We start from the raw sequence: 15,921 nt of genomic DNA on the forward strand, positions 1-15,921 counted from the left end.
CTCTCTCACTTTTTCTACTGGGCTGGGTCTTCTCAAATTCAAGGTTCACACACCAGGATTCAGGCCTTTGACATGAAACCCAGCAAACTGTTTCTATTCGCCTTTGCAGCTCTGCAGGTAACTCAGTGCAAATCCATTTATTGAATGTTTATCCAACTCTGCCACTCACTCACTGTGTGATGTGGGGCAAGTTATTTAACCCCTCTCTACCTTAGCTTCCCCAACGGGAATGTTAATAATACCTAGTCCATTGTGTTGTTTTGATAATAAAGTGAGATTACACCAAGCTCTTAGAACAGCGCGTGGCACATAGGAAAATTCTCAATAATGTCAGCTATTATTAGCAATTTAATTTTGAAGTTCAATGTCCACTGGAAAATGTTAATTTCATGTCAACCTAATGAAGGGATAAAACTTTCCCCGTATTGGTCTGGGTAAATAAGGCAACTAGCCCATCCTGGGTAGACAGGCAGAATCGTATCCTCGAGAGATCCCCGGAGGAATGGGTGGAATGTGATAGGGAACCCAGGAGGGAAACATTCAGAATTAGTAGGTATAACCCAAGTCTTCACTCTCTTCTTCTTCATAACATGCCTTTTCCAATAGCGAACGAGATACCTGCCTCTTGTCAGGATGTGCCGAGTCGGTGATGGGGGCGTGAGGCTCTGTGGTTTTTTCTTTGTGAGAAAGTGGGAACCATGTCAGGAAGTTCAGCTAACAGAGGTAAGTACAGTTTGGGGAACAGGAGACACCTCAAATACAGCATAAGAGGTGTCAAGGGAAAGCGAACTCACCCCTGGTCAAGTCGCTGCTGGGTGGCCAGGGAGCACCAATGAACACATGGCACAGAGGAGGTGGTGAAAGAAGAGGGGGTGTGCTCATCATCACTTAAGCAGATGGGCAGCTGGACAGAGCGACCTGAGGCCGTGGGAGGCTGGTCAGTGGGCTGATTGGCTGCAGACCAGATGGGTTTGGGGATCCCATGGAGATGGGTGCAATTCCAGTTTCACCCCCTCATCACTAAGAAACCAAGCGGGTGTCTGCAGGATGCACTGACATCTCAGAAAGGGATGAGATAATGAGATCTTCCTTGCCGCAGTCCCCCAGACACCAGTGCAAGATGCTGGGGGAGAATAGTGGCTCTCATTCACCGGCTGTTGGCTAAAAGAGCTAGAAGCTCAAGGACCCCAACAAGAAGAGGAAAATAACCAGGCAAGAGCCTGTAGTCTGGGCCAATTCGCTTGGAGTCAGTGAGCTGAAGGAAGATGCCAAGAATCCAAAACGAGGACACCGGCAAGATGACTGGGTCCATCAGAAGATGTATGTGGCTATTATGGGCATCACAGAATAGCTTGAGATGCAAGGGCCAGCTCCCCTCTTCAGTCTATTGGAGAGCATAGCAATTCCCTCTGCTAGAGACTGTAGGGAAGGGAAATCCTGAGCCTTGTAGTAAACACTGACTGGCTGTGATGTGGGAGACTTTAAATGAGATCGTGAAAGATCAGAAACGAAGATCTTGGGTTTAAAGCCTGAAAGCAAAAAAAAAAAAAAGTTATCTTTAAACTGTAAAGGCAGCAGTGTTCCATGTAGATGTTGGGAGAGCAACCTGGGTGGGTCCAATTCTATTCTGCAAAGGTAGAAACCTAAGGTATTTACCTGGGAGAAGCCTTGTCACAACAAGTTTCCTGCTGCCAACTGCATCACGGGAGTGGCTGGGTTTGAGAATCTAGGTGTGCTATTTAAAACTGTGTGGTAGGGATTTGACTGCTGACTGCCAAATCTTGTCTTTTGAGTAAGTGTGTCGATTTCAGCAGCAGCAGTTTGCAGAGACGGCAGTGGCTGTAAGAACAGAGGAAGTCCCGCCTCGCTGGCTCAAGCCCTGAAACCCTCACTGCAGACACACAGAGAACAGAAAATAGAAGACACGCAAATACCCAGGCTGTGCTTCAGAAAATCAGTACCCTAGATACCTGGGGAGAAAAAGGTACTACTTCTCTTGGGAGGGGGAAGCCTGAAACAATGACCTTCCTTTTAACCACCTGGAAATTATATCCCTTAAAAAATGTGCATAAATTCTTTTGGACTTTCAGCAGTGTTATGATGGCAAAATGAAAAGCATCTCCTTTGAGGAGAAACTGAGGAATCTCATTATCAAGAATTTGGGGAAAGGGCGCTGGAGCATTTGTCAGGAAGCTTAATAATTCGGTTGGGCTCAGAGTGTATCAGCTACCTCTTCTCTGCAAAAGAGCAGAGAACGGAAGCTTCTCTCAATCGGGAAAGAGGATCTGGGTGGGCGAATGCTTCTCCTGATAGGGATGAGAGTTTAGGGACAGGAAGTGGTGGGAAGATGGGGTTGGTCATTGGAGGGAGCTGGCGTGAGGCTTTCTATCCTACAGGGATGAAGTTGCAGGCTTTCAGGGCACGGGGGACCAGATGAGGCTGGGCGTGAAAGGCTATTAAGCAAGGGATCTTCTAGAAGTCTCCAGGCCAGGAGAAGGGCTGATCACAAGGGTGGTCTGAACAGGACCTTCTGAAGCCTGGGGAAGTCTTTCCTGTCAGGGGAGGGAATGTGTTACACAGGCCAAGAAGGGCCAGAAAGGCCGGTGTTAGGTCAGAGGAAACCACTCAACCAAGGGGCCTTTACCTGGAGTCAACACTTGAGAATTTTACCAGACCTTCAGGCCAAACCAAGAGCTTCCAGATCAGGCTATAAATCTGAGGACTTCCACCAGTCTAAAATACAATCCATAGTGGGGTGAAGGGAGGAAGAAAGAATAGGGGGTGATGTTATGGAAAGAGCTGAGGCTCTGTGGCCAGACTTATTGCGTGACCTTGGGCTAGTTACTTAACTTCTCTTGGGCCTCAGGCTCTTCATCTGTGAAATAAGCATGAGAATATCTACTTTGAGAGGCTGCAGTGAGAAATGTCTAATTAATAGCAGCGCAGGACCTGGAAACTGTAGGTGCTCAGTAACTGTTAGCCTCCTTCCCCTTCCACAGGGTGTGCTGGCAAGTCAATCACTCTCTGTCTAGAGTTGTTCTGTCCCATACAGTGACCAGTAATGGCCACATGTGACTCTCAAGCACTTTCAACATAGCTAGTCTGGATTGAGAGCACACACTCGATTTCCAAAACTTAAGGAGGCAATAAAACTCCCCCACCCTACCCCAAACTTAAAGTTCTTATTAACAATTTTATAGTAATCACACATTAAAATAATACTCTTTTGTATATATTGGATCAGATAAAATATATTATTAAAATTAATTCCACCCGTTTCTTCATACTTGATTTAATGCAGCCACTGGAAAATTTAAAATGACCATGTGGGTCACACTTTATTCCAGTTGGACAGTGCTAATCTAGCCACTAGATGTAGCTAGGGTTGGGAAGCTGTTTCTAGAGAAATTTATTCGTTTCTATACCTTGGGTTTATGCTTTGGTTTGCTGTCCCAAGTATCCCCATGAAATAATCTTTTTGAAAAACTGTCATCCAAGGCTCAACCAAGATGGGAGGGAGGTGTCTGAGCGCCCCTAGTGGTTAAGTGTGGTGGTGGCCACAATACAGGAAAAAGGAAGCAGGGCAGGTCTGAGATACCAGGTGGGACAGGCAGGGCTGAGGATGGACGATTCCTTCTTCGCCTGGAGCTTCCCTCCAGATCCCTCTACTGTTCTTTATTTCAGAAGGACGACCCCATTCTCTCTTATTTCAGACGATTCCCATCTTATATATGAACTTGGCAGGAAGCAGGCTCCCACTGGGCAGTAACAAACACAGGTGCAAGAGAAGATGCCACTTCAAAGCCACCTTCAGCAAACCGCAGTTTCCAGAGAAATGAACAGCAGACATTCACAGATAGGAGAATGTTCTTTTTTTCTCTCTCCCAAGGAGTGTGGTTGGTTTTGTTTTTTAAACTGTACATTTTACTGTACATTTCTTTTTTAGCAAAGAAAGTTGGCATTTATATTCTGACCACATGGATGCTGCTTTCCAAAACTCCGAGTCAGAAACATGACAAACACAAGTGCAAGTACATATCATGTCATGACAGAGCTCGGGGCCACTGACTGAAATATATGGTCGGTTCTTCCCCTTCCGGTGTCCACCATTACCTTCTGGGTGTCCAAACCCAAAAGCAAAAAGAAAGGTGGCATTCCGGGTCACTTCTTAAATGGCTACATTTAGAAATACTGAACAAGAGAAGTTCAGGGAGGAAAAGGAGAGAAGAGAAACTTGGGCAGGGAAAGAGGAGAGGGAGGGAGAGAGAGATCTCTGTTCAAGTCACCTAATTCCGTAGTTGCCACCGTGACTGGGGAAGGCCTATGCTCTGGCCCCAGGACTGGCCTAGAAAATTAATGTGTCTCAGGAAGAGACTGTCCTGGGCTACTAATGACCATCAGGACCAGAAAGGGACTGGGGAAGGCAGAGGGTCAACCGAAAGAACAAGAATGAAGAGAGGAGAGTGGAGGGAAGGTGAGAGAAGGCAGGAGGGGTAGAAAGGAGGAGGACAAAGATAAGGGATTTGGAGGCTCCTGGCCTGAAGCCAGAAGGCAATCTGCATAGACAGTTCCCCACCAGCTTCTTGTGTGCTCCAAGTGGGACTGGAGGCTGCCAGCTCAGCGCCAGGTCTGAGCCCATCAGAACCCTTCAGCAGAAGGAGACTCACCTAGACATTGTATGCAGTGTGGTTGGCAAGTGGAAGGAGGGAGAAGAACAGGAGAGAAGCTGGATCAATGGCAGAGACTCAGAAGAGCAGGGAATGGTTTGGGGAGACCGAGGACGAGGTAGTATGTTGGCAGTGAGGAGAGATCTGGAAGAGACGGAGACCAGGAGAGACAGAGATGTAGGAGAAAGTCCTCCAGATGCTTCTAGAATAGTTACTCCCTGGCTACATGTCCTCTGCCCCCTCTTGACATGGTCTGGGGTGTGGGGGTTCATCCCGTGGTAGAAAGAAACCTGGGTGCACCTGCCCATCACCCTCTGTCATTTCCATGGATGGATGGATCTTCCTCAAAGTTGGCATCCAGGAAAGTTGTCCCCTATGTCCCACCGTGGGCCGCCTTCCTCAGGAACAAACAAGGGATGGACTTTAGACACAGAAATGCCTGAGCCAGGGTGAAGACAGCATAATGGATTCCAAACAGCATCCTAGGAGGTGGCCTTGGTACCTGCACTGACTTAGTCACTAACTCACTGTGTGACCTTGGGCAAGTCCTGTATACTCTGAGGTGGGTGGGGGAGGGAGAGAGGGTTAAGGATGAGATGATTACAAACACCTCTTCAAACTTCAAAACTCTACCACAGATTCTGATTTCGCCCTCCCAAACCTCTAGAATTCTCCCTCTGTGCCAAGTAGGAAAAATAGGGATGCTCTACCAGCTTGTGCTGCTCATGCTGCTGATCTGGAAGCCATTACATCTAGAGTCACGGAAGATTTCATTAGTCCTTAGAACTTGAGGGGCATCAAAGACTGGGTACAATCCAGTAGTTTGGGAGTTAAGAGACTGAGGTCCAAAAAGAAAAGGGTCTTGCCCAAGGTGTTCAGCTGGTTACTCAGTGGTGGCTCTGGAACCCAAACTGAGAGCTTTGGACTCCGAGTCCAGTGCTCCTTTTGCCACTCCACTTTGCTTTCCTCAAGAGAAGCCTTCTTGACACGCCATAAGCTCATGGGGAGTTTTGGTTCCAGCTTCCCCCCAAAAGAGGTAAAAATCTTACAGCAACTCCAGAAGTTTATGTCCTTTATACCCTTATGGCTCATAAAACCCTTCTCTCTTTCCTACACATAAGAAGTTCTGGAAGTTACCCTTCTGGCTTAGCCTGCTGTCATGGGTGTGGGTCATGATAACTGAGCAGAGGGAGCTGGATCAAATATGGGGGTGGTTGTCCATCTCCCCCAAGCATGTGGACAGTTGGGAAGCAGGAGTCTGGGCAGAAGATGCCACAGTCTTCCCTCCAAACAAGTGTGGAGTCAGACCCTTTCCCTTCTCTTGTCAAAAGACAAAAATCTCCCACTACCAGGTCTGCTGGAAATGCACCCTCACATGAAGAGTAAATTCTCCATGATCTGTGTGAATGAAGAGGAGGAGTCTGGGAAGTGGGAAAAATAAATTAAGAAATAAAAACCATAAGCAATCCAAAGCCGCTTGCTTACACACTACATTCGTGATCAGAAAGGAGGGAGTCTGCCTTTCCAAACACTCAGGGCTCAGTCCGACATTTTAGCGATCGAATCCGCTTTCCCTGAGCACACCCCAGCTGGGTGGTGGGGGACAGGCTTAGAAGGTGGTGTGGGTTGGGGGGGGGGGGCGTTGACAGGGAGACGAAACTGTCCCTAGATGTAAACATCACCATGGAAACTCCACAAAGACTTGCCAGTACAGATTCTTTCCCCTTCATCCACTCTGCAAGGGTGAGCGGGAGAAGGCCCCCGACCCAGGCCTACACCGTGCTCTCCATCACCCACTCGGAGCTGCCAAAAGTCCCCCGGGCCCCCACCAGGTCACTCTCCTCAAAGGGCAAGAGCATGCCATTGACAGAGAGGCTGCGCTTTGTCCAGATGTTCGAGACCCTCCGAGGTGGACTGTAGCCACCGGGGGCGACCCCTCCAGCTGCCGCAGCTGCAGCAGCAAAGTCCCCCATGTCGAAGGAATGGCTGCGCTTGGTCTTGCCCTCCAGGGGCAAGGGGAGCAGGCTCCTGGCCCGGGCTGCAGGCGGCCCCAGCAGTGGCTCTCGGTCCGAGTGGTGGCCCCTGGCCGATGTCCCAGACCCTCTCCCGCCTGGAGTCCTGGAGTCCAGCAGCTCCTCCTTTCTCTGACTCTTGAGGTCCAGGGAGGCAAAGGCCCCCATCAGGCGGTCAAGGTTAGGCTTGGGGCGGGGGGCAGGGGGTGGAAACCTCCAGGGGCCCCGTCCCAGCCCTGCAGCTTCCCCGCTGCCCAGGGAGCTGGAGGAAGAGGAGTCGCTGCCCCGGGCCAGGCTGGCACTGAACTGCACAAGTTCATTGCGTACCACCACCTTGGGTGGACCCTGGGTGGGGGCCCCACCGGGCGCGCCAGCCAGAGCAGGTGGCGGGGCTCCGTTGGTTTGTGAGTGCACATTGCTGACAGCAGCGGCTGCCAGCTTGCCCGGGGCCTCCTGGTTGCAGACCTTGTACCGCACCATGAGGATAACGATGAAGACCAGTAGTGTAGCCACGATGATGCCACCGATGACCAGGATCATTGTGCCACCCAGGATTTGGCTGTGCACCGACTGGCACTGTGGGTAGTCAGCCTTGGTGAAGAACTGGGCGCAGCCCACGATGTTGGTGGCTGTGAGGGTCGTGGCTGTGTCGTCCCACATGGCCAGCACACAGAGGTCGTAGCCGGTTCCTGACACCAGGTTGTTGACCACGAAGGCCTTGTTGGAGGCTGGGATCATCCTGGAGTGGGTGGACACAGAGGGGAAAGACAGGGAGGATCGGCAGAGACAGAAAGAAAGAGAGTGACAGAGACAGGAGGGGTTGGCGGTAGGGAGACAGACACAGGGACACAGAGGGAATGAGGTGGAGCAGGAGAGAGAGAGAGATGAGCCAAGAGATAGGAAAAGGAGCCAAGGAAATGGGTGGGGGGGGGGATAGGAGGAGGAAGCAAAGGCACAAAGGGAAGGCAGGGGACAGGAACAGGGCATGGGAAGTGGTGAAGTTGTCCCAGAGAGAGGAGGAGAGGGACCCAGGTAAGAAGTCAGAGAAGGACAGGTGGGGGTAAAAAGGGCAGCAAGAGACAGATTCAGGGATGGAAGCGTCAGTGAGAGTTGCACACGCAGACCAGGTGCCCAAGGGCCCAGAAGAGGCAGAAACACAGACGCCAGGAGTGTGAAGATGAAGGGAACGAGGAAGCGGGAGTGGAGAGCAGGTCAGAAGAAGGAGGTACAGAGAAGAAGGGAGGGCCTCAGGCAGAGACAGAGGAGGGACCACAGGAGGGGCAGAGGGAGAGACACGGAGAGACAGAGAGGTTAAAGCCTGCAGAAGCCCAGTCTGAACAAAGGGACCCCAGCGTGAGTCCCGAACTCTCTCCCAAACACTCTGGGAGGTGGTGGGAGCCGGGCCTGCCAGGGCCCCCACTCCAGATACCCCAGATCCCATCCACCCCTGTTGTGTCCTGGAGATTTGTGGATATCGCTTGAGCCCTTCCCTGGGCCTGTGCCCTGGGGAGTCACAGTCAAGGCCCTGCTCTCGGAGCCCACGCCATCCTCCTCTGCAAATGGTTTTCTCAGGCCTGGCAGGAGAACGTTTGTTGCTGCAAACTGGGTTGGCGGGGTCTAAGAAGAAGACAGCTGGAGGCAAGGAAGGGAAGCGGACAGTGCAATTTGAAGACAGGAAGGTGGTTCTGCTTCCTAGAGGGAAGTGATGATTCTTCCCTCTCGGGCATAGCAGGCCAACCTCATCCAGAGAGGCCTGGGGAAAGAGAGTCTCTGCTTGGGGCGGCATCAACTGGTCCCTACCTACACCTTAGGGGAAGGTATGGTGGGGCCTCAGTCTCCCAAACTGGAGACTGTCTACTGTCTACTGTCCTGGGCCTCTCTTGCTGGGACCCTCAGGAAGCCTGGGCACAATCCTTGATCTCTAAGGCCCTATCCACGTATCCTGCCTGTGATATCTCCAGAGACAATGCCCATGTCACCCCATAAACACTCCTGCAGAGATAGTCACCATGTCCTAAAGGGACCACGGCCCTCTGCGCCCTTCCCACTGCCCCTCCATTCTCCAATCCCCGGCTACTCAAGGGCTCTATCGCCACCCATCAGCCCCGAAAACCCAGAGCCATGCAGCTTAATTGAGATCTCAAATATGAAATACCGGAGCCTGGAAACTTCCACCCAGGAACTCCTCGCTCAGGATCGAGCTGACAGGCATCTATTGACATCCCGTCAGTGCACAGCACGAGAGGCTGTTGCCTCCCTCCTCACGTTCCCAGCCTACTCTGCAGATGGGGAAGCCACAGTGGAGGAAACTTTGTCGCCAACCCCACCCCCAGCCCATAGCTATAAGAGGTGGGGAGGTGGGGTGGTGAGGCTGGGGCCGGTACAGTGTGGGGAGGGGTCGGTCCACAAGGGCCTGTGGGCCAGCCCCTTAGGTCTATTTCTTTCACCCGGGCATCGTGGCAATCCTAAGAAGATAGGGACTAGTCCTCTCATGGCACAAAAGAGGAATGGCCAAGATTCAGAGAGGTTAAGTGATTTGCCTAAAATCACACAGCTGGGACTGCTAAGAGGGGCCACTGGCCTTTAACACTGGTTTCCAGGCCCATAGTCTGGGTTTGCTCCTTACATGTGACAAACACAGGGCATGTTTCCTCATCTCACTGAAAAGCTTGCCCCAGCCTGTAGCCTGTCACCTGCCCCTTCCCTGGAGCAGGGCTCAGAGCCCACTGCAGCTCACATGTCTCCACCAGCAGGCTCTCTGGCCTGCAGGGCCATCCACTGGGCAGAGCCTACTTCATTCCCCCTTGGAGCTGATGACAGAAGTCGGAGCGGCAGGAGCTATCTGCACCCAGAACAGTGACGACAGGAGGAGTAAACCCTGAGGGTCACTTGTGTGCCAGGCGCCCTTTTCAGGGCCCTGTGGCTGTCAGCTCATTTGGTCCTACAGCGACTCTCTGAGGCAGCCCCTACCTACCATGATCCTTACTCTGCAGGCGGGGAGGCAGAGGGAAGAAACAAACCTACACAGCTGGGATTTGACCCCAAACCTCTGCCTCCCAGCACCTCGCTGGGACATGTGCAATGTCAGAGCACACCCATCTGAGGAGGGGATGGGCCAGCTTGCTTATGGAACACCTGTGATGTGATGGGGTTTTCACATCTCGTGTTGCACTTAACCTTTGCACCAATCCTAGGGAATGGATCATGAGCCCGGAACTCCTATCTGTGTTTAGCTGTCTTCTCCTAGAAAGCACACACCACCACTACCACTAATTAAAAATATAGAAGAGGGGTGAAGGTCAAATGAGGGCTTCCTGTGGGCCAGGCACCCTTCCGAGGTCTTTAAGGGGATTAATACTCCCAATAGCAACGGTCATCTTCATTTTACAGATAAGAACCAGAGGCACAGAAAGGTGAAGCTGGCTGCCCAGGAGCACCCAGATAGTACTCGGCAGAGCTGGGATCTGAACTAGGCAGTCGGGGCCTCAGGGGACCACAGTGCTATCCTGCCTCTCAGACACTGTCCTGTTTTCTTGAGGCCTTAGGATGACTCTGTGTGGGACCCTGCCTGGCCTCTCTCCCCCCTTGCTTCCCAAGTAAGGGCAGCTCAGAATAGGATCAAGCCACAGTGGGTGCGCTGCCGACAGGGTGCAATAGGGCAGGCTGATCCTTAGCGCCAGGATGAGAGGAGCAGGCTGGGAAAAGCTTCCCACTGTAACCGGTGCGTCAGAAACATGGCCAGAGGAAAGGGCCCGCTTCCCAGGATTAAGAGCAGGGAAACAGCTCCGGGATCCTGGGTGTGTATGTGTGTGTATGTGTGTACTTACGTGAGCCAGAGCCAGCTGGCTCCAGACAGCCTTGGCAGTCAAGTCCACCTTTGGCAAGAACAGTAACAACCAGCGTTCACCGAGCCCTCATCTTGTGCCTGGAAGTTTGTGTACATTATCTCACTTAACCCCCCTGGCTCCCCCTGAAGGAAGTCATTAACATCATTCCTATTTAGGGAAGGAGGAAGCTAAGCAGTTTCACTTTCCCTCGAGAGGGGGGAGCCGAGACCAGATCTGGATCCTCGGGGATTCAGAGCCCACACTTCCAGCCATAAGCAAGGCTGCTTCCTGCCCCAGGCAACCAAAAACACAAACTGCATGAGAAAGTAGTGTGAAATGGACTCTATCTAAAGTCAACTCGGCCCCGTGTGGGCCTGTCTACCCATTCACGGCCCCCAGAACAACCGCTGACCCTCCAGGCTAGATCTGGAGAGCGCAGGTCCCCTCTTCACTCCTACCCATGTCCCACGTTCGACCTTCTGCACTTCTGGCTGCCTTCCATCTCCATACTCACAGTTTTGCTTAGGCCTGGCCGTTTTTGGTGTCGATGAGTACAGCAGCCTCCAAACAGGCCTCCCTGTCTCTTCCTGTGCTCCCTTCATGTCCATGTTCAGCACAACCAACCCCAGAGCGCACCATCTGAAACAACTCTGGCCGCGCCCCTTGCCACACGGAAACACTCAAGGGCTGACTGTGACCTACAGGAGACAGTCCAAGCTCCCAAACCAGGTCGCCCATTGCATTCTTGTCCCTGCACCCACGCACCCTCTGACTTTGCCCATAGTCTTTAGGAAAACACTTCGGAAACAGCTGGGCCCATTCGTGGTGGAAGGTGTACTGACAGAGGGGTAATTAAAGCCTTCACTTACAAAGGACCTTGTTACAGAAGGGTAGATTCAGGGATGGGGGACCATGAGGGAACACGCCATCACCCAGGGTTGTAGCAGCCAAGCTGTTCCCCAGTCTAGCCCTGAGTATACCAGGGGAAGTCACCAGACCCTGACTTCACTCTCTTCCGAACTCTTCCGAATCTTCTGCTGTTGCTCTCCATGGCTGAACCCCACTGAAAGCCGGGATTCCTGGGGGCACACTGGTCAGCCTTCCAGGGTACACAGCAGCACAGAGGAGTGGATCTGGAGAGGCAACGGGCCATATCTAGCACAAGCATTGGTCACAGCCCTCCTCGGGAAAGACATCCTGAAATCCTGATAGGTTTCTTCCTATCACATACAACGGCGACATCTCCGCTAGCAGAAAACACGAGTTGCTATTTTAACTTCAGTTGCTCCAACATGTTAAATTTAATTAAGCTCACGTGCTCTAAAGCACAATTTAAAGCTGCAACCCCAAGCACTTACCCAGGAAAAACAAAACAAACGTAAGTGGCTGCTTCTGAGCTGTTTTTCTTTTTCCCCTATTAATATTCATTGGGCATTCGTTCATTCAGCGTAATCCTATCAGACAAATCTACAGCTGATGTCTACAGCTGATGCTGGAGGTTTGGGAAGGAATCGGGAGCGTACTGGTTACCCGACTATTTCCTCACTTGTCTGCCTTCCCTTTCACCTGTCCCCTCTCCATGTGCCAAGGAACTACATTTCCCAGTCTCCCTTGCCTGTTCCCAGGCTCCTTAGCCTCTGGTTTCCAGGAAGAGTTGGCCAATGGGGGCCCGGAAGAAGGCTGGAGGGCCAGAGGTGGGGCAGAAGCCAGATAATTCTTCCTCTTTTTCTGCTTCTTGTGGTGGTTTTCTATCAGCTCCCGGGGCCCCTCTGTAATCTCAGCTCCTGGGATTCTGGTTCCTGCCAGATAGATTTGGATCTTTGGCTCTGGTCCTGTCATCTCCTGTGCTCCCCACCTCTGGGTGGGGTGGGGTGGGGGGCTATGGCTTCCCGCTGTTGCTCATCTCTGCGATGCCTCCCTACCCCTGGCTGAAGCCCCAGCGATTCCATCCCCTGTGTAGCCCAACCCCTGCACTGAATTCCCTCTTAGATCTAGAGCGGATTTTTATGTTTCCTGACTGAGTCCTGAGTGGCGTGGGAGGTAGTCTTCCCAGGACGAGAATGTTCTACCTGTTTTCATTTCCCCCCTGGCATTTCAGGAAAAGACTCTCCTGGCTTCACATCAGCAGCAGCACATCTTGGCCCTTCCTCATGAAACTCCAGCTTCAGGAAGCACTTGGTCACCTTCTCTGAGTCTCTCCCCACTTCTATATAAGCCACCCGAACCCTTTGCCTCCAGCAGCCCCTGTTCCTGGAAGCCTCCTGTCTCTTTCTCCACCGGGTGACTGTGTCCTTTGGGGCCTAACCCCAAGGTCATGTCTGACTCCACTGACCCCACAGGGAGCTGCCCCCACCCTCGTCCTGCCTGCCTTAGAGCCCTTCTTGGTTCATGAGCTGCCACCGACTCCCTTGAGGACAGTGGCCTTGTCTTATTCATTCCGTATCTCCACTGCCAATCATGGTATCTGGCCCAGAGTTACCACTGAGTAAATATTTACTTTACGGTTGAGTGAATGAAAGAGAGCTTTGTTAAATGTTAAAGCCTATACAAATGGGAGAGAATCTTCTTTAAATATGATGACTGGCTAATGGTGACTCCCAGACACTGGCTGGTCCCCAGGAGATCTTTCCGGAGAGGCATTTTTCTATATGCCTGAGGCTCACCACTTGGCCTCCTGACCACCTTTATGGGTGTACATGTAGATACGTATCTGGGGCATGTGAGCCTGGGCGTGAAGGTGTGTGTGTGTGGGGGGGGGGGGTGGCAGTGCTTCACACAGATGGTGTTCAGAGGGGCCCGGTTCCCCCCAGTGTTAGTCACTGCTCTGTTCCACTTCTGCTGAGCCTCAACCCTCCCAGACCCTCTTATGTGTCCCCTGCTTCTTCTGAGGAGAATCCCATGTGCCCTGTCCCAGAGACACTTGCAGGCCAGGCCCAATCCTTCCTAATAGCTACCACTAAAGGTATCGGGGCATCAGAGAATGGGAACAGGAGAGACCCTGAGTCTCTGCTCGGGGCCTCAGGGCAAAGCCTGGGAACTGACTACCAGAGTCCATGTCCCCCTCCCTGGGCTCACTCCCGACTACATTCCCCCACCTCCCTTGTAGATAGGTGATACGTTCTGGCAAATGGAATGTGGGCCATACCTGGGCCAGGCCTTAAAAGAGAGGCACTGCCAGCCCCACGTTCTCCCTCCCTCCTGCAGCCAGACACAGGGTATGGCGACCTGTTTGGACCACACAGTTGATAGAGAGACCTAAGGAGGTGGCAAAAGCCAGAGGTGCTGCGTATCTAGTAAAGAAGACATCCTGACTAACCCCACCTCTGCTGCCTCCCGTCCATGGTGCACCATGGCTGCCGGCCGGGCCCCTGCACTCGCCTGGAGAAGCCAGGTCAAGCTGCCCCACTCCACTTCCCTGGCTCTGCATCCTCATTACTAGCTCTTCTCAGAACCACCAGCCTGCCAACCTCTCTGGATGGCTGTGGGATCTCAGGGCACAGGAAAGAGCCTCCTTAAACCATAGTGAGTGGCCCTGGATCCTCAGCCTCTGTCTCCTGCCACAAGCCCCCAGAGGGGCCTGTTTGCTTCCCTGCACAAGCTGCTTCTCTCTGGCACACAACGTATTGAGTCCTTCCCGTGTGCTGGGCACTGGACCAGCATGCTCTCTTTGATTCTGTGCACTGCCTGTGTAAGTGGGAATAATTATCCCCGCACCATAGATGAAGAGACTGAGGCTCAGGCAGATGGGTCACCTGCTCAAGGGCAGGGGACTGGATGGTGGCTGAGCTGGTGTTGTAACCCAGGCCTGCCAGGCCCCTGAGCATGATCCGGCCTCTACTGAATCACCTGGAATGGAACTGAGCAGAGTCAGATTTTAGCAGCAAGCAGGTCTTGTCAGGCTGATAACAATCCAAATAAATAAATAAATAAATAAATAAAATCATGTATTACTATAATGACAGCTGATATTTCCTGAACACTTACCATATGTCGAGCAGTCTTCTGAGTATGCTACACGTATTAAACTAATGTAATCCTAATGGCAACCCTGTAAGGGAGATATACTATGATGATCCTCATTTTACGGATAAATAAATTGAAGCTCAGAGAAGTGTTTTGCCCAATATCTACTAGAACATTTGTGCCTAGACAAGATTTGAATCCAGCACTCTCACAACATCTCCATCAATGCTCGCCGTAACCCTCAAAAGTACTTTTCACAATTAGGCTCCCATTTTAGAGGGAGTAACTGAAGTGCCCCGAGGTTGCATAGCTAATTAGAGTTAGAGACAGGATTTCAGTGAGCCATCAGTGTTGTCTGGCTGCTTCCTGAAGCTCAAGCGAGGTCTGAAGATGATGAGGGAGCCACGTGGATATTTGCAGGCAGTTTCCTCCCAGACGGAACTGCCAGTACAAAGGCCCTGAGGCAGGAAGAGTGAGGAAGCTGGTATGATCAAATAGAGTGACGAGAAGGAAGAATGGTAGAAGATGAGGTCACCAAAGTAGTCGCCATGAGCCAGGTTCTGGAAGGCTTGTAAATATGTTGAGTTGAGTTACGACTCAGAGTATTTGCTGGGCACCAGGGTTAAGAAGGGTTCTGAGGCTGTGTTCAAATTCAGTAGGAAAGAGTGTTATGGGTCTGGAAGAACCTGTGTCCTGTATTTGTTGTTTCTGGTCTAGGGATCAGAGAATAGTTAGAAATACTGGAATTACTAGTACAAGCCATGAGACTCCCTCTTCTGATGTCTCGTGCCAGATGCTGGCCTTCCCTAAACACATGGCCCTGAGTGATAATAGGGAAAGACACACGGCTGTTCTTTTGAATGGAATTAGCATGGAGCTGGCATGACTGAGTGAGGGCTTGAAGAATCAGAAACCTCTTATCAACTTCTGACCAGGGCCAGGGGCCAGGGACCAGGCTCTGTCTCTGCCTTTCTGCCTTTGCCTCTCCTGAGAACATAGGTTCCCCTGGGTGTCCAGAGGTCCTCTGTCTTCTTGACAGTTACTTCATCCCATCAGCAAGTAAAGAAGCCATATTCAAGATTATTGAAGCAAAGCCCCTCATTCTCCATTTCACAGCCTCAGGAGAGCAGGCCAGTGGGAATCAGAGACCTTGTTGAACTGGCCTCTGGGTAAACCCTCTTGCTCTCTTTCCCTCTGCCTCTCCTGCCCCAGTAGCCAGAGGAACTTTTTAAAAGCCAGTCAGATAAGGTCCTTCCTTTGCTCTACGACCCCAGTGAGGCCTGTCTCACTTGTCAAAGTCCTCGCATGGCCCACAGGCTCCATGTGATCTGTACCTCACCTCTCTTATTTCCTCTCTTCCTCCTTACCCAGATTACTCTGCACCAGCATCTGTCTTCCCTGCCAGTTCTCAACCTGCCAAGGGTGCTCCTGCCTCAGGACCTTTGCACTGGT

At 51.8% G+C, this 15,921-nt stretch overlaps 1 protein-coding gene across 1 annotated transcript in view; it reads right to left on the bottom strand.

Moving 5' to 3' along the window:
- Positions 1 to 3,315: 3,315 nt before the first annotated feature.
- LRFN2 (leucine rich repeat and fibronectin type III domain containing 2) overlaps positions 3,316 to 15,921 on the bottom strand; it is a 174,271-nt gene continuing 161,665 nt past the window's right edge. Inside the window, exon 3 of the mRNA XM_059177874.1 lies at positions 3,316 to 7,418. Within this exon, the coding sequence (XP_059033857.1) occupies positions 6,440 to 7,418 (979 nt within the window). The 3' untranslated portion in view covers positions 3,316 to 6,439. The remainder of the gene's footprint in view (positions 7,419 to 15,921) is intronic.

Source organism: Mustela lutreola, chromosome 6 (assembly GCF_030435805.1).
Source record: "Mustela lutreola isolate mMusLut2 chromosome 6, mMusLut2.pri, whole genome shotgun sequence".
Classification (NCBI taxonomy): Eukaryota; Metazoa; Chordata; class Mammalia; order Carnivora; family Mustelidae; genus Mustela; species Mustela lutreola.